Source organism: Theropithecus gelada, chromosome 11 (assembly GCF_003255815.1).
Source record: "Theropithecus gelada isolate Dixy chromosome 11, Tgel_1.0, whole genome shotgun sequence".
Classification (NCBI taxonomy): Eukaryota; Metazoa; Chordata; class Mammalia; order Primates; family Cercopithecidae; genus Theropithecus; species Theropithecus gelada.
Window position 1 is genome coordinate 35,992,112 of NC_037679.1, and position 24,552 is coordinate 36,016,663.

At 42.8% G+C, this 24,552-nt stretch overlaps 1 protein-coding gene across 4 annotated transcripts; it reads right to left on the minus strand.

The window, feature by feature from the left end:
• Positions 1 to 1,032: 1,032 nt before the first annotated feature.
• CSRP2 (cysteine and glycine rich protein 2) lies at positions 1,033 to 21,160 on the minus strand. Of its 4 annotated transcripts, XM_025402062.1 has the most exons (7): positions 21,058 to 21,132; positions 8,991 to 9,103; positions 5,645 to 5,813; positions 5,264 to 5,413; positions 2,616 to 2,745; positions 1,878 to 1,971; positions 1,033 to 1,346 (listed from the first exon to the last, which is right to left on the minus strand). In XM_025402062.1, the coding sequence occupies exons 2-7, from the start codon at positions 9,100 to 9,102 to the stop codon at positions 1,270 to 1,272; spliced, it is 732 nt and encodes a 243-aa protein (XP_025257847.1). In that variant the 5' UTR covers position 9,103; positions 21,058 to 21,132; the 3' UTR covers positions 1,033 to 1,269. The 4 variants fall into 4 exon arrangements, with proteins under 4 accessions (XP_025257847.1, XP_025257849.1, XP_025257848.1 ...); XM_025402064.1 differs by lacking the exon at positions 5,264 to 5,413 and having other exon boundaries at positions 21,083 to 21,160; XM_025402063.1 differs by lacking the exon at positions 5,264 to 5,413 and having other exon boundaries at positions 21,058 to 21,154.
• Between the last annotated feature and the right edge of the window lie 3,392 nt (positions 21,161 to 24,552).

Genomic DNA, 24,552 nt, shown 5'->3' on the forward strand with positions numbered 1-24,552 from the left:
TTTTTTTTTTTTTATGTCATACATACCACATCCCCCTTAGCTTTTCAAAAAAGCAATATATTGGCCATGCATGCCTGTAATCCCAGCACTTTGGGAAGCTGAGGTGGGCAGATCACTTGAGGCCAAGAGTTCAAGACCAGCCTGGACGACATGATGAAACCCCATCTCTACTAAAAAAATAAAAATTAGCTGGGTGTAGTGGCATGCCTGTAGTTCCTGCTGCTCAGGAGACTGAGGCACAAGAATCGCTGGAACCCAGGAAGTAGAGGTTGCAGTGAGCTGAGATCACACCACTGCACTCCAACCTGGGCAAAAGAGCGAGACTCACACAGTGTAGTATGTTAAAATGAACCTCGGAAAAGATTAAGATGTGTTCACGGCTGGTTCAATTTTACTAACACACTAACACACAGCACAGATACACATTACACCTATTACACACCCTGCTCCTGGGGGTGAGGGAGTTGGATTGAATCTCTGGTAAAGAACTAAACTTTCTGGGGGAATAATGAAACCATACCTTATAAAGTCTAATGCTCCTCTTCTACCGAAGCCAGCTGAATGTGCCCAGACAATGCAACATTCTTTGCTACTTATACAGAATCAAAATGTGTGAAACACCCCCGTTTCCAGGATTTAGTAGGTCACCATCTATTAGATCACAGTGGAAAGTCTTTAAAAAGGATCATACTAAGTCTCAGATTCTATAGTTGCCCGTAGGTTGTACTGAATTTTAGGTATAGATTAATCAAAAGAACTTAAGAGTACAGCGGGGAGGAAAAGGAGGAGATGCTGCACTGCTGAACACCAGCTTTGAGGAGCTGAAATGGCGATGCCTGTTGCCTAGCAACCTTTACTCTTAAGGCGCACTTGCCTGCTTGAGAGAGAGATCCTTTTCAACAGTTGTAATGCAAACATTAATGAGTCAACTGGGTAATGGGGTAACAAAGGTAGGGACCCAAATGATTTTCCACTAACTGAAATCAGAGCCTCTCCTCCAAAAGATTAATTAAAAGACAATGAACACCCAAATCAAGCTGAAGTTTTATTTAAAATGTAAAAGAAATGTTCCCCCAAAATGCTGGTGAATAAAGCAAAAGGATACAATACAGTGCTCTCTTCCTACAAGTTAGCCAGCCTATCCAAGTACAGGGCAATATACAGTACTTAATGCTGGTAGAATTTCACAGTAGTTTAGTGTTAAAGATTATCTGTGCCTAGGTTATGAAGAGATTCTCAGTGTGTGATGTTTAGTTCAGGGTTTACACCTTACTGGGCATGAACAAGAGCCCCTGCTCCTTGGCCATAGCCAAATCCCTTGGGCCCAAAGTTCTTTGCATAGCATCCTACAAAGGAAAAGGGAGGAAGGATAGTTAGTGCAAGTCCATTAAGCTTTGCTAACACTGCTGAAGACCCACTCAATAAACCCCCATAAATAAAACAAACTGCTGTGTAAAAGGGCTCAACTTATTTACGATGTTAAATAGGTCATGTACTAAATATATTAAAGCTATAAAGACAAGTCCACACATTCTGGCTCCATAGTGTTCAGCGTGGTCTTGCTAAGTTGCAAGCATGAGTCAGGCCAGGTAAGGTATGTATTTGTCTATTTTCTTCCATATACTTAACGCTTTGCTCAAGAGATGAAGGCAAAAGATGGCTATTTGTAGTGTTTTTATCTAGGGGGAGTTTTAGATGATCAGGAACTTAAGATTATCTGTGGTTCTCTGTCATCTATAAGCATCTTGGGATATTTTATTTTCAAATAGTGGTACCCCTTTCTCTTTTTTTTTTTTTTTTAATACCAGTGACATTTCATTAAATAAGAACCAGTGTGGGATATTCATATGGACAGCAGTAACTGAAATTAATTTTACCTTTACAATAGATTTCACCTTCTTTTTCAGTCAGAGTTGTTGATTCAAGACTCTTCCCACACTTTGCACATCGGAAACAGTTTTTGTGCCAGGGCTGGAAGAGATGAATGTGTCAGCATGTTTGAGAGGTCTGTTTCCTACAGTTCAATTAGATGTGTGGCAAGAAGTGGCTCAGCATGATCACCCCAAAGCAAGCTCCTGACTTCTGTGGTTCAGCTCCAGTGAGAAGGCTGAAACCAGACCTCAGTATCTGCACTCCTGATCACCCACAGAAAGGCTGTTTCCCTAAGAGCAGCCTCAGTCCTAAGCACAAGCCCAGTCTGCTCCTTTAAACAGACCATCTTCTATCTGGCCAAGAACAGCGCAGCTCAAAGAGGTTAGCTGGTAACTTTTCCAAATTCATACACTGAATTCGCATCAGGTGTCCTGACTCGGACTCCTGCTTTTTTTCACTATATTGAATAACCTGGAGATTCCCTTAGAGTCTGGCCTTTTAAAGTTTAACCTTCAGGAGTGCCCCCTATGAAAACAACTTATTTCAAACATAAAAGTGACTTGTCAAGTAAGGGAATCACTTCAAAAAAGTTAGTAATTCTGATGGAAGTGCATTTAAAGAAAAGTTTCATATAGGACACTGATTTATAAGACATCACCCAAGCAAGAAATGTGGAAGGGTTAGGGGGAGAAAGGGAGCAGAGAGGATTCATTTGCTGTTATTAATTCGAAATAGCACTTTACCTTTCCAGCTCCAATTATCTTCTCGGCAGCATATACAGAATCCCCGCATCTGGAACACTTCTCAGCACCTCCATATTTCTGAGCAAATTTAGAAGTGTTTGGATTTGTTGTAGGCCTGTGAGGCTGAACACTTGTGGAAAGAGGGAAAGAAAGTAGGCAAGAGTTTCCACAGGGCCCTTTTAAGTACACAAGGCAGGAACAATGGAACTCTGGGACTTAACTGCTATATTGCCTCAAAGCTGGAGGCCTTCGCAGCCCAGGACAGGGGAGGAAATGAAGAAGAAATGACTCAGGTGCCAGCCAGAGTTACTGCTTGAACCTATCTATGGGCTCATTTATTATTACAAAAACCAGACAGGGACCCAGACTTAAAAGATCTGTCCCTCTGAGTCTAAACAGAATTCATTTAATCCTCAGTGTTGGCCTCTCAACTAAGCTGTTACGTTATGGTTTATTAAAACTTACCAGAGCATATATTTTTACTCCAGAATATGACTGGAATCATAGCTAACTTTTTACTTCACATGAGTTGGAAAAATCACTGTTAAGCAGTTTAAAAATTCCACAAATAGGTAAGTTGACTTTGGTCTATAACTAAGAAAGTTAAGCATGTTTTATAGATTACTTGGTCTCCCAGTATATCTTGAATAAAGGAAAGTGTGAACAGCCAACTTTCTTCATGGAAAAATATTTTGGAAATTTTTATTATTACTATGCCATTTGTTTATCTTTCATTGTTCTCTGATAAGGGTGGTAGTTCTGTCACTATTTACAGATCACTGAGTGAACCATATTTCTTGCTATCAGTAGGAACTGTTTCCATGCAGTAAGGTGTACCTAGTAGGTGCAGAACACCCTCGGGCTTTGAGAAGACTTTTTTTTTTTTTTTTTTTTTGAGACGGAGTCACGCTCTCGCCCAGGCTGGAGTGCAGTGGTGCAATCTCGGTTCACTGCAAGCTCCACCTCGCAGGTTCACGCCATTCTCCTCCCTCAGCCTCCCGAGTAGCTGGGACTACAGGCGCCTGCCATCACGCCTGGCTAATTTTTTTGTATTTTGTGGTGGAGGCGGGGTTTCACCGTGTTAGCCAGGATGGGAGAAGACTTTTTTTTTTTTTTAAGCCCTTTTAGAACCTTATAAATTAGCTGAGCAGATAAAATGACAGCACTCCACAACTGCTAATTTTTCCTACTGGAAAAACAATGTCTTCCTAGCACTTTGGGGGGCCAATGTAGAAGGATAAATTGAACTCAGGAGTTTGAGGCCAGCCTGGGCAACATAGCAAGACCCTGTCTATATTAAATAAAAAATAATAATAATAATAAATAAAGGAGGGTTCACTGGTCTTTGTGCTTTAAATTTTAAAAGGTTTTCAATAAAACCTTTAGAGCACAAAAATAGATGTAATAAGATGGAAAAGGAGAGCACAGCAAGTAAAACAAATCTTAACAAAGATAAAAAGGTAAGCTGGGCATCATGGCCCAGAAACTCTGAGGGTGGAAGAAGCTCAAAGAACACAGAGGTGAGCCTCAATGTAGGACATACTGCAGTTGGAAGAGAACAGATTTTGGAACCAAATGGACATTGGTTCAAATCCTGGCTCTCTCATTTATTTGTGTGACCTGACTCTTAGTGTCGTCATCTATAAAACGGACAAAGTATCTACAACTCAGAGTTACTCTGATTATACAGAATGAAGATAAATGTTCAACAGACAACAGGGACTCAATACATGGTAATCATTATTTTAGCCAAGCCAAGCACCATGTTTCATTCAGGTCATAAGGTTTGGAGTTAGACTAGGTTAAGTTCTAGGCTCTACAATTAACTAACAGTGTGACTTTGGGCAAAGTTTTTACTTAATTTTTCTTGTCTTCATTTGCTCTGAAGAAAGAGAGGATGCCCTCTGCTGTAGGACTGTTACGAGGATTACACGAGTTAACATATGCTAATGCTGCACAGTGACTGGCACGGTTTATGGTCTTGTCCAAGGGCCATTTTGTTGGACTATTACACTAATTTTGGACTTTTCAATATAAAATGGATGTGAAAATGTTAAGTTCAAAAAGTAGAATCAATGGGTTAAAAATAGGAATTAAGAGGAAATTCCAGATTGGGCACGGTGGCTCATCCCTGTAATCCTAGAACTTTGGGAAGCCGAGGTAAGTGGATCACTTGAGGCCAAGAGTTCGAGACCAGCCTGGCCAATATGGTGAAACCCAACCTCTACAAAAAATACAAAAATTAGTCAGGCGTGGTGGTGCACACCTGTAATCCCAGCCACTCAGGAGGCTGAGACAAGAGAATCACTTGAACCTGGGAGGCAGAGGTTGCAGTGAGCTGAGATTGCACCAGTACACTCCAGCTTGGGTGACAGAGTGAGACTCTCACAAAAAAAGAAAAAAAAAAAGTGTGTGTGGGGGGAATTCTAAACAAGGAAGTTATTTAACCTGAATATGAAATACTAAGTGAACTTTAACAAATTTAGCACCTTGATATGTTGGCACCAAAGCCTTTAAAGTTTAATACTACTCTCTCAAAGAATCAAAAACAAGAAATAATTTCCATTTTTAAGTTAGAGAAAAATGATTTCTTGATGAAAAATGTTTACATAGAAGGAGGGACTGACGAATTCGCATTGACTGCTTACACTGCCCATGAGAAACGCCTCTCATGATTCACACAGCACATTTCTCTACCATTTAATTTCATGACATCCGGTCTCCAAGGTGCTGCGAAATAGAAGTAAATATAAATCACTTGCTTTTGAGAACAGGACTCCTTGATACAGCTTGGAATGCTATAAAGCCAGGAACAGAAATCACTGGAATTATTAATGAGAACTTTGTTAGGTCCAAAACTCAATATTTTGAACTTAAAGAATAGTCACTAGTTTACATGAGAAAATCAGAGTCCCATTTTATTTACTTAGTTTCAACTAAAAATCTGGAGACTCCCAGGTTCCTGTTCAGCAAGCGGCACTAACTGTCGCAACTCATTTCTGAAGGTAACCAACAGTCTCCCAACTCACCTCTCTGGCTTGATGCCCAGCCTCTCCCCACGGTCCATGTTAAGCGTGCCAGCGCCCTGGCCGTAACCGTAGCCTTTTGGCCCATATTTCTTTCCGTAGCAGGATTTGCAGTAGATCTCTTCATCGTGAATTGCCACTGTTGTACTATCTAAATTTTTCCTGCAAACCACTGCAGGGGAAAAAGTTAGACTTTACACATGTTCCAAAGACGCCTTTTTCCTTAGAACAATGGTGGCACACACATGGCCCACAAATGGTAAAGGCTGAGGCTCCCTCACATTCCTGGTTTATCCTGTGGCTTCCCAAAAGCCATGAGACAGCATCTGGACTGGCCAGCTACATTTGAGGATTATTTACATTCCTCCAGCGATATGACAGTTGCTTCAGAAATGTATCAGAATATAACATCCAGAAGCCTCAAGCTTTATTTATTTTTAGTTTGTTTCATTTATTTTGTATTCCCTTTCCTATGGTGCCGATCAAACTTTTACTATGATTTCCCTTTCTGGGAGATGATATTAAGGGAGCAAAGTGTCAGAGGTGGCTAGAAATTACTTAAACAAAAGGAATAAAACACCACCTTGCTCCCAACCCTCAACACTCTTAATCTTTTCAGCCTTGTCTTACCAAGTCCTGTTAAATCACAACCTAACAAAGAACAGAAGGGTAGCTCAGTGCCTTGGGGGACTTGCCTCTGTATCCTTTCCTCCCCAGTAGACACCCCCGGGATAAAAATAGTTTTAAATCCTGAATTCTAGTTTTCATCACTAGTCTAGACTGGGAAGAAGTATCACCCTTTCCTCTCCCCAGCAGCTTCTCCAGCAGTGATGAGCCTGTCTGAAAATCGTCAAGTGCTTTAAAGTCTGCATTTGTTTTCCCTTCTGTCCCAGAGGAGAATGCATTCTTTCTTGATGTATCTCTTGCCACAGGACATTTCCACGTGTCCGACTTCATAAAACTGCCAAATGTCATCATGTTTCATCCAGACATTATTTCACTTTCTAAAACTTCAATTAAGCTTGACAAAAAAGTAAATTGTGAGGAAACTCACTGGTAGCACAATCTGGCAGCTGGAAATCAAAGATCAGAAATTCTCCCCCTTATTTAAAAGACAATTGTATGATGATGCGGAGTAGAATGATGGTTACCAAAGGCTCAGAAGGGTACGGTGTCGGGAGGGAAGTGGGAAGAGTTAGTGGGTATACAAATATAGTGAATAAGATCTAGTATTTGATAGCACAACAGGATGATTACAGTCAACAATCATTCATTGTACGTTTAAAAATAAGAGAGTATAACTGGAATGTTGGTAACAAAAAAATAATGCTTCAGGTGATGGATACCTCATTTAAGATGATGTGATTAACATACATTGTATGCCTGTAGCAAAGCACCTCATGTACCCCATAAATATATATACCTGCTATGTACCCATAAAAATTAAAAGTAAGAAAAATAAAAGGGGGGGGGGGTTGAATAAAAGGAAGGAGGACAAGGCCGGGCGCAGTGGCTGATGCCTGTAATCCCAGCACTTTGGGAGGCTGAGGCGGGCGGATCACGAGGTCAGGAGATTGAGACCATCCTGGCTAAGACAGTGAAACCCCGTCTCTACTAAAAAGAAAAAATTAGCAGGGCGTGGTGGCGGGCGCTGGTAGTCCCAGCTACTCGGCAGGCTGAGGCAGGAGAATGGCATGAACCCGGGAGGCGGAGCTTGCAGTGAGCCGAGATCGCGCCACTGCACTCCAGCCTGGGCGACAGAGCGAGATTCCATTTAAAAAAAACAAAAACAAAAACAAAAAACTAAAAACAACAACAACAACAACAACAACAAAGGAGGACAAAAGGAAGGACAGCAAAGAGGAAGGGAGGGAAGGAGGACTAGCTGGCTGGTTTAAAATAGAGTTAAATTTTGAAAGTTCTATTATCTTAGACTAAAGTCTTCTATGGTAGAATGAAATGACATCTACTCTGGAATCTAACTGTTGAGGCTCAAGTGCTGAAATACACATACCTAAAGATAACTATATCTTAAACCATATTTAAGCTAACACTGCTGAAGGACAACTACCCTTCACAGACAGAATAAATGTAAATAAATGTAAAAACTGTTTTGAAAAACCTGTATGAACCAAAACAAGTGTAAGTATATGAAAATGTTACTATATAACCACCCCTTTCTTCCCCAGTCCTCATCCCTGTTCTCTGCAGTAAAATTCTCATAGGTCTGCAAACTACTCTGAATTATTTCCTTAAAAGGCTTTAGTCAGCAGAGACAAATATTAGAAAGGATTGGTAGAAATGACCAGTAAAGAACTTGACATTTAGTAAAACAAATGTCAACAGCATACATGTATGTGTTGTTTTATTATGGTGTAGACATTGTGGCTTAACCTAGACACATGAAACTGAGAGCAATTTCTGAAGTATTTGCATTCTGTTTCCATACTTTCTTAGTTACAAGCCTGCTGAAAAATAGATTCCTTTTTTAAAAAAGTAACTTCTAAAAGAAATGGTTAAACCAAGTCTTCTGAGGAACAGTAGCATAATTATTATGGAGGCATACATAGGGACCATTCCTATGTAGTATTCTTATTTTTTTGTAACTGCAACTTTCTGTTGTCTGCAAAGCAGTTATGCGATTAAAGAGGTCCAGATACCTTGAATGCTGGCTCCAATGAGGGACAAGGACTATTCAAATTTGAGAAAAGAAGTCTTTTCCTGAAGATTATTTCTCAACGTAACCAATTTTTAACCTATGGTTTTCTGCAGGAATTTTCCCTGTACAATACTATTGATAAGGCGAACATCTGCCCGTATGGGTGGGTTTATCTGACATAATCATTCACTGAAAAAAATTCTGTCATTAAATCAGAAGATGATTAATGATGTGCTTTCTTAAGTTGCTACTCTACAGTTTTAAAACCGAAGACTTTGTTGTCATTAAAGGGAACCCGAGAAAGAGAAAGCTGGGCTGGATGATGAGCAATTCATCTACTCAAAAATGGGAGCTAAGCGCTTGCAATGTGCCAGAAACTGTGCTAGGTGCCAGACCACATAAGCGACACGCAGCTCTCAGTGAGGTGGGGGAGGCAGATGTGTTAACAAAGTAAAGGCCAAAACAGAGGCCAAGAGCTATGGGGACACAAAGGGAGGCGGTATGTCTTGGGCCACCCCTCCTGTCTTCGCTGCTAGCCTCGGCATTTACAACATCTAAGACGACTGGTAAAAACCATTCGTGCTTTCAAAATGATCTTTGTTTGCAAAACCACAATTTTTCCTTAAATAGGCATATTGAAGCTTTGTACATATAGATTCCGTCAGAGGTGGAGCACGGGGAGCTACTTACTGCAGAGAAAGCAGCAGCGGTGGAAGCTCCTGCCATCACACTGCACCTCTTCTGCGTGGTACACGGTCCTCCCGCAGGCCCCACACTTGTTTCCACCTCCCCAGACAGGCATTCTGAAGGAATAAAGGCTTCATTAGAATGTCCCTGTGCTGGTCGTACAGCTCCCTAGAGGGCTGTTTAAGCCCAGGAACAGCTGCAGATTTTTGTTTCTTTATGAACCTCTCTAACCACATCTTTCAAAGACCCGCGTTCCTCCCAAATAACCTCGTCTCCTCTCCCAAATCACAACTCTTACATTAGGAAACTGGCTTGTCATGCACAAGATTTTTTTTTTTTTTCCTGCCAGACAAAGGAGCTGCATTCAATACAACAGTACAGGTCACCAGGAACAAAACAAACTATGCCATTAGACTCCACAGGAGTCAAGAAAGAAGCGTGGGGAGGGGAAAGGCAAGCTTTGTCCCCCTCCCTAACATGCCCATTTTTAATAAACATTTTTTTAAAACTCAGCTGAAGATCTTACCCTTGGGTGGAGGTCTTAATTACATGTTTATAATGCATTGTGACAACACTAAATTCTTAACATTTAATATATATAAGCTATGACACACTTTCTAGGGAAGAAAGTGTGTTGCCCTGCAAGAACAAGTTTTACATTTGTTTGCTGAAATTACATGATTGTAGTGTAAATAGCTGTGTCTGTGACTCATACAACTGCATGCACGGAGCCTTTGCTGTAACCACAACAAACGCCCATCCAGATGGCTCTGGCTTAAGTTTCTATGCTTCACTAACCCCAAGGCCCACTAGTCCAGCCAACAGTTGGGTTTTCCTCTTTGACAAGTCAGTCAGGCCATACAGAATGTGCCACAAGTTCCCTTCCTACCAATTGAACTGTTTGCTGAGCATGCAGGAATAGCCTCTGAACAGTATGGCCTGCTGTAAAGGACAAGCTGGAAGTACAGATCCTAGGCTGTCTTGCTGTCATGTAAGGCCAACATTTTCTCATCTCCCTTCTCAACAAATCGGTCTGCCTCGACCACTTTAAAATGCCTGGTTCTGGCCAGGCATGGTGGCTCATGCCTGTAATCCCAACATTTTGGGAGGCCAAGGTGGGTGGATCACCTGAGGTCAGGAGTTTGAGACCAGCCTGACCAACACAGTGAAACCATGTCTCTACTAAATTAAAAAAAAAAAAAATTAGCCAGGTGTGGTGGAGGATGCCTGCAATCCCAGCTACTTGGGAGGCTGAGGCAGGAGAATTGCTCGAACCAGGAAGCAGAGGTTGCATTGAGCCAAGATTGCACCACTGCACTCCAGCCTGGGTGACAGTGCGAGACTCTGACCAAAAAAAAAAAAAAAAAAAAAGCCTGGTTCTGAATGGCCAGCTTCCTCAGATGCCTTAACCAATATAGAAAGTCGTCCTGCTAAGAAGGCATGTTATGTCTGCCCTGCCTTGAGTGGTATCTAAAAACACAAGAATTAATTCCCCTTTCCCCATCATCCTTTTCGGGCTTCCTTCTGTAAAGTGGCATTTGCAGCCCTTGCCTGTCAAGTCTCCTTAGATAGGTTGCTTGCCTCTCTAGGAAACAGGTGGCTAATAAGGCCGAGGCCTCTTACTAACCTAAACCTGGCTAGAAAGAGAAGGGAAACAGAGTGCTGCTAAGTAGAAAAGACTTAAGAGTCTCCAATTGTTAAAAGCAAAAGGGATGTGGGGAATTCTCATCCTACCCCATTAAGGTGATCCAGAACCTGACAATTTCCTGAACACAAAGATGAGGCCTTTCCAAAAGAAAGATTAATGGAGCTGATCACTGCAGTGGGCAACTTTCCAGCACTCAGTATTCTCTTGCCTCTCTTCTGGTGATACCTTCCCTAGACTGTCTTCTGGAAAAGCAGCCATCTCATCTCTTTCTTAGACCGTGTGGTTTAGAGAAGTGCTTATTAAAATGTGGTCTCCTGGTGATGGATGGGCCACTCTTCTTGTTACCAATTTGAGACAAAATTCAGGTAAGCATTTAGAAACTTTTATGCCACAAGAACTAAGATCAGTGAACTCATCTTGTTGAACAGAGCCATCGGTCTGTACTTGGAAATTAAAAATAACAGTCCTTTACTGATATGGTTTGGCTGTGTTCCCACCCAAATCTCATCTGGAATTGTAGCTCCCATAATTCCCATGTGTTGTGGGAGGGACCTGGTGGGAGGTAACTGAATCCTGGGGGTGGGTCTTTTGTGTGCTGGTCTCATGGTAGTGAATAAGTCTCACAAAATCTGATGGTTTTATAAAGGGGAGTTGCCCTGCACGCGCTCTCTTGCCTGCTGCCATGTGAAATGTGACTTTGATCCTCATTCACCTTCTGCCATAATTGTGAGGTCTCCCCAACTATGTGGAACTGTGAGTCAATTAAACTACTTTCCTTTATAAATAACCCAGTCTCAGGTATGTCTTTATTAGCAGCATGACCACAGACTAACACATTTACCATAGATGGTTTGAAAAGCACTGGTTTTAGATGGTATTGATTCTACCCCTATCTTCATCTGTTTCGTGTTGCTATAACAGGATACCAGAGACCAGGTAATTTATAAAGAATAGACTGAGAATATAAAGATTTGAAGGCTGGGAAGTCCAAGATCAAGGTACGGCCGGTTTAGTGTCTGCTAAGGGCCCCATCTGTGCTGCAGAATGGTGCCTCCAATGCAGCATCCTCTGGAGGCCAGGAACACTGTACCTTACATGGCAGAAGAACAGAAAGGGTGAACCCGCTCCCACCAGGCCTTTTTATGGTGGTACTAATCCTTTCAGGAGAGTGGATCCCTCAGGACCTAAACATCTCCCATTAGGCCCAACTCCCAATGTTGTAGAATTGGGAATTGTTTTAACATGATTCTCAGAGGGGACAAAAACACTCAAACCATAGCAATCCCCAACCCCAGGGCTGGGCATGTGACTCTGTCATGGCCAATCAACTGTGCCTTATCTTATCCTGCATGCCTCAGTTATGAGCCAGTAAATTCCCTTCTTAAGTCATTTGGAATTGGAGCTCCTGTTCCTTAAAACAACACACACACACCACACATACACACAGACACACACACATGCCCCTGGCTGCTATGGCTTGTTATCACTAAACTGTAAGTCTGAATTTGCAAAAAGCCAACTTCTCTTAACCAGACAGGAACAAAGTCATTCCAAGGGTCCACAAATGTTACCAGGCTTACCATGAAGGCATCCACATAGGATCAGTATCTTGCAACAATAGGACATGTTTACAAGCTTTCCTTTTGTAGTTGCATAAATCTTTTCTTCTCCTCCCTGAAGACAGGCACTCCATTGTTTAAATCCAGACTGAAACGTAAGCCTGGCTGTAAAACCTAAGACATAAAGCCTTGGCTCCAACAGCCTGCACTGACCTGTGTTTGTAGTACAGTTAGTGACACTGACTTTGCCCACTGCCTCCAAAGTTACCTGTATTCTGAATGCTCATGGATGCAGCAGCCATCTGCTGGAAGTTCCCTCATGATTCCTGCAGAACCAAAGGCCAGAATCCAGGCCTACAGGTAATGACACTACAATTACTTACATTGGATCCTAAGTATCAACTGGTTCTTAACATACTTTGTTGTTGTCAAGGCATTTCTATTATTGAAGCATTTCTCATATTAGAAAGTGAACTGTTAATACCAACTTGGTATTTTTCATTTTCACACATATTTACTTTGGAGCAATCACCAGTAAGGAGCCAGATTGCTATCACGACTGAGGTTAGACTATGCTGTCTTTGAATAACACTTAAAAATACATTAAAAGGAAAACGCAACCAATAACCTTGTTATTCTCTTCCATACCATTGAAGAACAGCCTGGATTTTTAAGATAGAAGGAATATCTTCCCTTTCTTTATGTAATTCAGGGTTTCTTTAAACTTACTTATTCTAAGTTAACTGCACCAGCCAAATGTGAATGTGTCAGCTTTTCAGGAGATACTTACCCAAGTTCCACAGCATTCAACTTACTGTGCAATAAGTTTCTGGTCCCTTGAGGGTGGGGACCACATCTCTGTGTTCTCCACACCATCTACCAGAGTATGTGCATATATCAAAACATTACAGTTCTATCCCGTTTAAGGGCTTTCCTAAGGATTTCTAAATAACCTTTTCTGTGACAGAGGGAAATGATGTAACATAAAGAGCATCCTCAGAAAGTTTCAGTTGGATTTACTTTTTTTTTTTTTTTTAAGATGGATAGGGAGCCAGGCGTGGCGGCTCATGCCTGTAATCCCAACGCTTTGGAAGGCTGAGGCAGGAGGACTGCTTGAGCCCAGGAGCTCAAGACCAGTCTGGGTAACATAGGGAGGCCCTATATTACCTATATTTAAAACAAATTTAAAAAGAAATTAGCCAGGCGTGGTGGCACACACCTCTGGTCCCAGCTTCTTGGGAGGCTGAAGGGGGAGGATTGCTTATGCCAGGCATGTCAAGACTACAGTGAGCTATGATCGCACCCCTGCACTCCAGCCTGGGCAACAGAGCAAGATGACCCTGTCTCCAAAAAAAAAAAAAAAAGTGGATGGGGATAGTTGAATATTCCTTATATTGTTCTCTACTTTGTATGCCTGAAATATTTCATAATGGAAAGGACGAGGGAGAGTAAGTAGACTGACTGGTTTAAGCACACCTGAGTTAACGCCACCGTTATCACAGCTGCGCAACCTCGGGCTTCATTTCCTCAAGCTAAAAATGGGGACAGGGGGCTCTCTCCACCCATAGAAATATTGTGAAGGCAAGATAAGGTAAGCCAATGCCTTGGCAGGAATCCAGTAGCTGTCAGCTTGAAGACAAAGGGGACATCTCACTCTATCCGGCCTGCTATCAGTACTCTAGTAGGAAAACCCACCAACCAGCACCTAGAACATAGCTGCAGAACAACAAACGAGGTAAGGAAAAAACTGAGCTGATTGGTCACTATCAACCTTCCTTTTCGGGGACATTAAAATGCACTCCAAAGTAAAGCAACAGTTCCCACACATGGTGGTGACTAAGAAACAAAGTTCAAATTTACACTTTTAGCTTGAACCTCTAACGGACATTTCCTGAATTTGGCTGGAAGAAGTGTGATGATCTTCCATTTCGGTCACTCTTGGCATTGCTGTGCATATAAAAAAAAAAAAAGCAAGTCTTCATTTTTCTTACAAGCCTTTGGCCACACTACTCCACTACAGCTGTCATTAATCACAGCAAACTGGATTTGCACTAAGCAAATCTGGGCTGCATGCCTTTCCCAAATCCTATGCATTCATTTACAGAATGGTAAGAGCAAAAATAAAATTTACATCTGATAAAATAGGGCAAATTCTGTTTCTCAGTCTTCTTCCTTGTTTTTCAGTGTCTGAAAGAGTTCCAGCACTATGACTGACCCACTGTATTAGATGTTACAATGTGATTTATATCTGAACACCTATGTGCAATTTCTCCTTGCTGCCTCTCCTTAGCCTAAGATACCACCCAAAATTCATAAGACTCACCCATGGGGAAAAACTGATATAGTCTAAGTCTGAGTCGTCTTATGGTACAGTTACTTCATTCTCTAGATAACTGTGGTAGGAGTCATTAAGAAATTACTTTAGGCAGATGGAGAGGAAAAGGGGTCCTTGGGAAGCTTTCCTTGTTTAAAGCATCTCTGGAAAAGTTTCTTGTAAAGCCCTGGCTCCTAGAGCCAGGCCGGCAACCTTTGATATGCAAATGCAGGCCATGTGGGTCATGCAAATGCCCTACCTGTGCCTGGTCACATGGCAGCCCCCACATATCCCCACATGTGTGGAACATCATGGCGCCCTGTATTTGCATATTAAAAAGCCAGGGTGTGAGGGCCAGCTTTTTCTTGGACTACGTGAATGATATGCCTGGTCAAACCAATCCCCTAAGCCCTGTGTAAATCAGACATCCTCTCCTCCAGCCTCTGCAAATATACCTGGCTGGTATCCGTGGCAGGTGGGAACCTCCTCTTTGGGCTTTGGAGCCGCCCTCCCTCTGTCTCTGTACTGGGGAGCTTCTTCCTTCTGTCTTCTCCCTTCTTGCTTATTAAACTCTCCGCTCCTTAAAACCACTCCATGTGTGTCCGTGTCGTTTTATCTAAACCGGCGGGAGGACCAAGAACCCTTGTGTTCCTGCACTCATGAGAGCCGTATCATAACTGAGAGCTGACTACCTGGGCCAGTCTCATACCATTAGTGCTGCATTTACTGTCTTACTTTAGAATGGGAATGACTTGAATCTATGAAATTCAAATCTATATGTTACCATTTAAAGTTTAAGTTATCTGCTCTGAAACTAAAAGTTCGTATTGAATCAGTCTATATTGTATATTTACCCGATTCTCAATGCCTCCAGAAGCTTTGACATTGTATTACTACATGTAAGGCCTTATTATTACACTAGAACCTGACTGTAATCCCATTTCCCCTAAAGGAGAATTTATTATAAAATATAGTCTCATCTTGAGCCACATCCAGGGGGAGTTACTTGTTAAAGAATGTAAGTTAGTAGCACTGTCCCTGGTTACAATGACTTTTTAGCAAGGCCAGGATTTGACAGCTGTAGTTAATCGGAAATTAAGCTTTCAGTTGATGCCTGTTCTACAAATCTTTTCTTCTGTTACCCCAACTACCCACTTAGTCTACTTTTCTTATGGAATTGAATACCACTGAACCAAGGATGAACTCTTCATGTCTTAGTGATCAGCTCCATACTCCATCTGGCTCCTCCTACTGAAGCCAAATCCTCAACCTGGCCTTTAAGTCAGTTTAGCATAAGGGCAAAGTAAGAACACATGTTTGGAGTCCAGGAAGTGTCATTTCTCTCATCTGTAAACTTAGGGCAACAGTACCTTTTTTACAGAGTTAAGAATAGTACCATCTTTATAGAGTTATAGATGAGATAATGCTTGCATAGTCGGGACTCAAATGATAGTATCAATATTTAGCAATGTTCTAACCTTTGTTATCAATACTCATCTTGCCCTACCATCTCACATGTCTATTCCTTCCTTATCCCCCAACCCTCCCCATCAAGGCAACTGTCTTACCTCCTTTCCATCCAGCTAACTTCATTTCTGTGTCTCAAGTAATTTTTCTAGGGTAGAGGCAGCTTATAAGCACTGTAAAATGCTTTACTGTTTATGAAGGTCTCATATAATTCAACAATATTTCATAAGCCATGTACTGGGCTAGGGGCTGAGGATAAATGGGTCATAAGGAAAGGCCCGTTTTGCACAGAGTTCTACTTTGGTGGTAAAAACATGTGGACAAACAATAGCAATACAATAAATGACACAGAGGCATGCAAAAAGGGCTTCTGCACCGTTTACTTTCACAGGCATGACGAAACAGTCATCTTGCAGATCCACTGATAGTGGATTCCTGAAACTACGTTGAGAAAGATTCTGAAATTCAGTCCAGGTTCTACAATCAAGAGAACTGTGATTAATTATTTTTGCCATGGAAACCACAATACACATGCCACCTTTCAGACATGCCAGATATAAAAGAAACAGTGCGGAGCTTAGAATCAGATAGACACAAGCTGGTTGAAAAAGCCAGTTATCAGCTCCGTGATCCCGGCAAAATTTCCTTAACCTCTGAGCCTTAACTTCCTCAGAGGTAACCTGGAAATGGATGAGAACTATCTTATAGGTGGTTGTAAAGATTTAATGAGATAAAGTTTGTAAAGTACCTGGCAAAGAGCCTGTACTCCACAAACGGGCGGGCTTCCTTTTCCTTTAGGAACACTCGGGGCCTGAATATACCAAGTTCAGTCAGTTAGGTCAAGGGTCCCAACCCCCAGGTCACAGACCCATAGCTGTGTTTTGTGTTCAGGCTACTTGCTACTTGTCTGTGGCCTGCTAGGAACCAGGCTGCACAGCAGGAGGTGAGTGGAGGGTGAGCCAGAGTTACCGCCTGAGCTCTGCTTCCTGTCAGATCAGCAGAAGCATTAGATTCTCATAGGAGCGGGAACGCTATTGTGAATTGTGCAGCTGAGGTATCTAGGTTGCCCACTCCTTATGAGAATCTAATGCCTGATGATCTGAGGTGGAACAGTTTCATCGCAAAACCATCCCCCCACCATCCATGAAAAAATCATCCTCCACAAAACCGGTCCCTGGTGCCAAAACGATGGGGACTGATGAGTTGGGTGACTTGCTGAGGTCACAGATCTCCAAAGAAACAAATCAGGCTCATGTTTTGATTGCAGAACCACAAGCTTTCCTCAAAAGTACCATATCTGACAGGTACAGAACATTAAGGGTTGAGACTATTCAAATGACCTGAGAATTCTCAATCCTTGAGTTACCAAATTACACACACAAATTACACACCTTCCTCTCCACCCAACTAGCAGTAAGTGATCTCTGCGCACCACTCTCACACCCAAACTGCTACTTTCAACCAACAAGCTTTCTATTACCCCTCTCTGCTAACCTAAATCTAACCCCACTGAAGGAAAACTCTCTTCTAATCTAGTGAACACTCCTGTGTGTACCTCAGCCTCACCATTCTTACTACTTTTGAATTCTGCTACCATTCATGTCTTCAACTTAGAGTGCAGCAAAATTCGACACAGATTTGAATCACTATCTGCCAAATCCCATATTGTAATTAAAATGCAACTATGCTATACGCTCAGTAACCCTGATCCCCAGCATCTGTGATAGCAATTCACAATCTGTGCAAAACTACAAGTTATTTAATTATTCAAACAATATTTGCATGATTTTTTTCATGGAATCAGACCTAGATATATATGCTGAGACTATTGTTTATTGGCCAAATGATCACAGGTTGTTCATTTGATCTGCTAGTTTTCTCATTTTAAAAATGGAGACAATGCTTATTTATATAAGGCAGTTTCGAGATTAAACAATATATGCAAAACACCTAGTGTCTGCCACATGACAGGTAATAATAATTACAAATACTTCTATAAAGCTTAATAGATGCTTTACTTATATTTATATTACCTCATTTAATCCTCATAACAACTAAAGTAAGCACTACCACTATTCCCATTTTATGAGTGGGGAAACTGAGGCATCAAGCTATTAAATGACTCATAACTATGAAACCAAAATAAAACGACCAATTCAACTTAAAAATGAATACCAATAAAATTCCAATTCAAAAGTATTTCACTGATGTTTTGCTAAACTAAACCACTGGTAGCAATATGGATATAGTACTGATCTCCATGGCTATGGCACAGGTTCTTCTTTAAGCTGAGTAGTTCCTATACTGCTGTGTGTTGGATGAGGATTCGTTTCTCTGTGCTTATTTTCTTTTGGAAGTACTGTGAAACCACCATGAAGCCCTCTTTCCTATAGTGAACTGGGAAGTCATTTGGCCCTAATGAATTACATGGTGTCTGTTCTTATTAGTCAAAGACAATTAATAGTACTGTTGGCACAATGAGATTGTAAACAAAAAAGGAACCTGATATCCTTTCCAGATCATTCACAATATACTTCTATTAGTTCTTCCTCTGTGACTTCCAACAATAAAATTTTTAACAAACAGAAACTGTGCCTGTGGTAAAAAGGAATTTGAGGAGGAAAAAATATATAAAAAAGAAACTGTGCCCAGCTTCTCCACCATCCAGACTGAGAAACATTCCCTTAAGTCAGGATTCTTAACCCAGAGTCCACAATTCCTTTTAATTCTGGGGGTTGGGCAATTTGGTACCACATACTTTATGTTATGACATTTTGAGAAGGGGTCTGGAGGCCTCACAGGAGTGCCATGATATAAAAACAGTTAGAAACCCCACCTAGGTAATCAAAGACCCAGAGGTGTCTGGGGATCCCCACCCAACAGAACCCAAGGGATGCCATGCTGGCAGTCAGGGTAAGGTGCCTTGAGGAAACCTGTGAAAATCTGCATAAAGGAAGCTGGCCTCCAGGCAATGTCTAGGAAACACTATTCAGGTGTGAGCCAGCTCTCTCCTGAAACAGACTTTCACTGATAGCCTTTTCCCACACACATTCAACCAAGTGCACAACTTTGTCTAGTTACAAGGAACCACTCCCAGGCTGGGCTGAGCTTTGTACAAGTATCAACAGGCCTTATGACAACCCTGCAAGGCATGTGCCACTACACCCATTTACACGATGAAACATTGAGGCCAAAAAGTAAAGTTAATTTGCCCAAGGGCATCAAACCAATGGGTACTGGAGTTGAGGTGTGAATTTGGTCCTGCCTGGCTTCGTTCCTGCCCCTTTCAGCCATTCCTCCTCTCCCATAGTGAGCTCCCTTTTGGGGTTCATTTGATTCACCTCACTTTTGACAAAGAAGAAAATATTAGAGACCCGGATCACTATTGCAATTTAGTGTCAGAGTTGCCTCTGGAGTCAAGCTTCTAAAAATCCTGATTTTGCAATTTCATCAGGACAGGCCTCCAGCTAGTACTGCTTTCAGCACAGTACTTAGCATATACCAGTATCAATCAATATTTGTTAAATACATTTGGAGAAATGCATTAAAAATGTATGATACAAACTTTAGATCAAATCTGCAAACAAATATCTATTGTATGAGTCAAATTATATTTTTGTTTCCTATAATCACAACCTTATTCTTTCCTTCCTTCTTTCATTCAATTGTCCAAGGCACCCAAGGAAGCACTGTGAGTTTCAAAGACTTACGAGATGCAGGTCTGGTCTTAAAGGTAACACAGCACCAAAAGAGCAAAGAAAACTACAACGCAGGGGAGAAAAAACCCAGAGAAATACTGACAAAGTATCAGTGACAATGGACGAGAGCGATGACCCCAGGAGTATTGGGGGAGACCATTCAGCACTTCACAACATCCTTTGTAGGTTGGCATGCTGTTCTGAAATTATGTTAGAGTCTCTCTTTCAAAATCTATCACCCAACTCTTTCCTGAAAAACGGGAGTCAAAGTACAGCTAACTTTGTGGCTGTCCTATTTGAATTCTTGGCATTTTATAAGTAGAGTTTTAAAACAGGTTAATTGGAAAAGACAAGAACTAAATACGACGATTTTCACTGCCCGGGTTAAAAAATTACTAACCGCCCCCGCTAAAAAAAAAAAAAAAAAAAAAAAATCTGTATCGAAAAGCATTTATAAAGGGAAAATGTGCTTGGTTTGCAGACTGCAAATAGAAGAAGTTAAACATTTTGGGTAGCCATTTAAATAAACATCGTTTAACAAATGTCCCGGTTTAGAAGGGGGAAAGGGATCCGCCGGTTTAGAAAGCCCGCCCCCCGCCCCCAGGGGGTGCCTACGTGGAGCTCCTGAATCTGGCTCTGGAGAACCCAGAATGTGATTCTCAGGACCTGTCGCATAATTTCACAATCAAGCATTCTTGCATTCTTCTTTGTACCTGAATCGTAGAAAGTTCTGGAAAAAGCTAGGAGTGAGCGATTGACATTTCCCTGCTGTTCTTTCGACATAGAGTGGTTCGGTGCTTGGTGGGCAGGCACCACCAAACAATGGGGCCGCTAGGAGCCGGGTACGGCGGCAGGAGCAGTACCCTGGGCTCGCGGGGGATGTAGAAGCCCCATTCCACCCCTAGGGGACCGAACCCGGTAAGGTAGCCCTTGGTCTCACCACACTCCGGGCAGAGGGGGCCCTGAGACTCGGACCCCCACCCCAGAGAGAACCTGCCGCTGGACGAGGGGACCCACGGCTGCCAAGAGGCGGATTAGCAGAAACGCGAAACTCACGACCCGCCTCTCCCCCAGAGAAACCAGCATGGAGAAACTAAAGGTCACGTAAGATTATTTACCTGCCCCGCGGGCCTGGGATCCCAGCGTACGGCCTGGGCGGCCTCGGGGACAAGGGCAGGTGTGTTTGAGGGATAAGAGAGAAAATCTGGGGCGCAGGGGTGAGGAGGCTGGCAGGGGCACAAATGTGGACCGGGATGGAGATGTCGGAGGAGACCGGGGCGCGCCGGCCGGGCGACAGCAGGACCCCGGGAGGCGGTGGAAACCCCCTGCGACTCCCGCCCTGGGGTTGGCAGCGCCGCGGAACCGCCCCACCGCCCCTACTCACTTGAGTCGGAGGCGGGAGCACGTACCGCAGGCGGAGCTAGCGAGGCTGAGCTGGAGGTAGGGTCCACGGAGTCCCAGATCCGAGGCGAAGCGCGCGCCAGTGCCTTTTAAAGAGCGCCCGATGGGCGAGGCCTGTGTCCGCCCCGCCTTCCTCCCGGCTCCGCCCCGCCCCGCCCGCCGGATTCCCGGAGCCGCTTGCCGGGCTGGGGCTTGTAGCGGGCTGGCTGCCCTCGGCCCGGCTCCGGGCTAGCCACCAGGAGACAAAAGGCAGGAGGCCCGCCTCTTCCTGCAGCTTCCCGCCCGCCCGGCATCTTCCCACGTCCCGGGACCGCTCCCCCGCAAAGGGACCCGGCAGTTCCAAAAGCCACTGGGACTTGGAGAGGGACTTCCTTCCCCTCCAGGGAGGCCCGGCGGCGGGACGGTCCCGCCGGGAAGTGGCCCTCGCCGCCCTGCGTCGGACCTCTCCACCGCGAGCGCCGATCCCCCTCTTCGCGGACACAGACGGGGCGGGAGGCTCCAGCAGTAAAAAGTCAGCCAAACGGGGCTTTCCGCCACCTCCCCCCTTGTCCTTGTCAGTAGACTCAACGTGATTAACTTCCCTAGTTAACGCATATTCTCTCGTCCGATTTCCAGCTTCTGGGAACCCACAACTTTCTTATTCTTAAAGAGCAAAATTCCTCATGTAGACTAAATAAATGACGTTACGAAAACGCCCCATTCCCAAAGTGTTTCGCTCTTCCCCTCCACCAGGGCACAGCACGCGATGCTGAGGGGGAAGAAACCTAAACCCAGGCAGAAACCCCGGGCGCCACAGGGCCCTGCGTTTCTATGTGTTGATGTCAGAAAAGCAAAAGGATACCGTGACATCCGAAGGGACCTAATGCCTAAGCTACAGGATGATTTATTGTTTTAGATGAAAAGGAAAATAAACAATGCAATCTCTATCTGGTTCATATTCTAGGCCTCCTCATGACCTCTCCTGCCAGAAGCAATGATCCCAGAGAATTGATACTTGCGGAGTGGGGAGTTCAAAAAAGGCAGTGAACAAAACTCCCTCATGCCATAAATGCTTTTTCCTCCTCTGGTCCAGAGTTTCTCATCCTCCACACCACTGACATCTTGGGCTGGATAATTCTTTATTGTAGGGCCTGTCCTGTGCATTGTAGGAGGCTTCCACGCACTAGATGCCAGTTGCACCATGCCCCCGACGTTGTGACAATCGAAAAGTCTCCAGACATTGCCAAATGCCCTCTTGGGGAGACGGCAGGGAGCACATATCCGCATAACAACGTACAGAACCGACTTATAATATTATTTTATTTTATATGCTGGGGCCAATCCAGGATAAACTCATTATAGCTGCCTTGTTCTGTGTCCACCAAGTACTGTTCAAAAACACATAGTGGTGATTGACATCTCCTGATACTGTGGCAGGAGTCTGGAAAGCATTCTTGCCTGCTGTGAGCTTTTCTAAATATGGACAATCCTTATTTCCATGATATCAGCTAGTGTAAGTGACTTAACTTATGGGCCAACAGGAAAATTCAGTCCCTCGGATTCTACATTTGCTTTAGCTCAGCTTCTTACAGTATTTATTTTTCCTTGCCTAAGTTTGCCTAGTGCTTCTACTGAATGACACTGTATCAGTGAGTCTCACTGCAGCACTGGATTTTAGCAAGCCACTGCCCTTTGTCTCCTACCCTGAGTTCTTCTCAATGCCTCTTTGTGGAAGGGGACTCCCAGACCTGAGCTGTTTCTGTCAAGCTCATGCTGTCCCAAATTTCCAGAGCCATATCTTATTTGAAATTGGGCTTGTTGGCCGGGTGTGGTGGCTCATGCCTGTAATCCCAGCTACTTAGAAGCTGAGGCAGGAGAATCACTTGAACCTGGGAGGTGGAGGTTTCAGTGAGCAGCAATCGTGCCAGTGCACTCCATCCCGGGTGACACAGGGAGACTCCGTCTCAAAAAAACAAAGCAAAACAGAAAAAGAAATGGGGCTTGTTTTTGATCTAAAAGTATTTCTGCTATCTGTCCCTGTATGTATTTGCCTCCTTATATTTCACAGTGAGTCTGCAGATGATATACAAAATGTGATTTTGAACAAATCTATATTTGTATTTATCAACATTTAAAAAATATTTATTTCTCTTTTCTTTAAACATCTATTTAAACTGTTGACTCTTTTAGTTATGAACATGAAGAAATTATTTAAGAGTTTTTAGACGGAGTGTTGCAAAAGAAAGAGTATGGGCTTTGGAATCAAACACACATGATTTCAACATACAGCTCTGCCACCTATCAGTTTTGTAAGCTTGGGCTAAGTACTTGACCTCTGTGCATCTGTTTCTTTATCTGTAAAAAGATAATTCTACACACTTTGTAGTGTTGTTATGAGGATTAAATCGGATGATGTATGTAAAATGCCAAACATAGCACCTGGCACATGGTAAACACTGAATAATTGATGGTTGTTATGTTAAGCAAAGATATCTTGATGTCCTTATTGCCTCTCAAGAAAGAAATAGAAATTGTGCTTTACTAAGTACTCATGTTGCCTTCTTGAGGGCTTGATACTAAGAAGGTATGAAGTGTTTTCCAAAACAATCAAGAATCTTCAGTAGGAAGCATCTGCGTGCCTGCAGAAGGCTAGTGGGAGAATTGTGTTCTCATGGAGAAGGATGAACCCTTAAGTCCACATGGTCTTAGTCTATTTGACCCCTCGACTTTGTAATAGGCAGAATTGAAGGTTAAAAGTGTCCAGCAGGCTGTTTCTTTTTCCCACTCAAAATGTGTATGATATTTGTAACAACTCCATTCTCTGGAATTCATCAACCAATTTCAAATCCAAGCCCTCTCTCAAGGTCACTGTCCTAAGGCAAGTTGAACCAAGGTTGTTGCCTTTTGTCATGACCTTCTGCTTCAAACGTAGATTTTAAAAATATTTTTATTATTTTTATTTCATGCCCCCCCCTTTTTTTTTTAACAAAACTCTGAATCAGATGAATGTGAATTTAAACACAAAGCCTCTTTATTTTAGGGCAAGGCTTTCTTCCTAGAAGGCAAGAAGGCTATAGTGAAGAGGAATATTTTATTAAAATGATTTTAGTGTGAAATAAAGGGAAAAATTTGAACTTTGCTAATGTACACATTTAATAACACAAAAAGAAGCAGTTTTTCTACCTTATTTCTTAGCTAAGATTTAGCAGCAGTGGTGGGAATTAAAAATTACTCATACTTAACCCTAATACTCTGTGATGTATTATCTGACAGAGAAAAGAATAATATAAGTTATATATGCTTTAAAAGCTGACATAAATGTCCCTGAGTCGTGTAGTAGGTATTTGTGATTGCCTCTCTAGCATCCATTCCTCTCTGTGTGGTTTCCAGCATGTGAGTTCACGGTCCTGGTTCAGGGTGGAGCACTGGATCCAGTCAAGGCATTCGAGGCCCCAGCTTGGGGATGGTAAGCATGTGACCTAAGCCCATCCAATTAGAG

Bases quoted from the DNA above. Each gene is read 5' to 3' on its own strand.
- CSRP2 (XM_025402062.1), bottom strand. From the start codon at position 9,102: ATGCCTGTCTGGGGAGGTGGAAACAAGTGTGGGGCCTGCGGGAGGACC. The intron at 5,814-8,990 runs GTAAGTAGCTCC...TTTCCCCTGCAG, and splicing joins CCGCTGCTGCTTTCTCTGCA to TGGTTTGCAGGAAAAATTTA. The intron at 1,972-2,615 runs GTAAAGTGCTAT...CATCTCTTCCAG, and splicing joins AGATAATTGGAGCTGGAAAG to CCCTGGCACAAAAACTGTTT.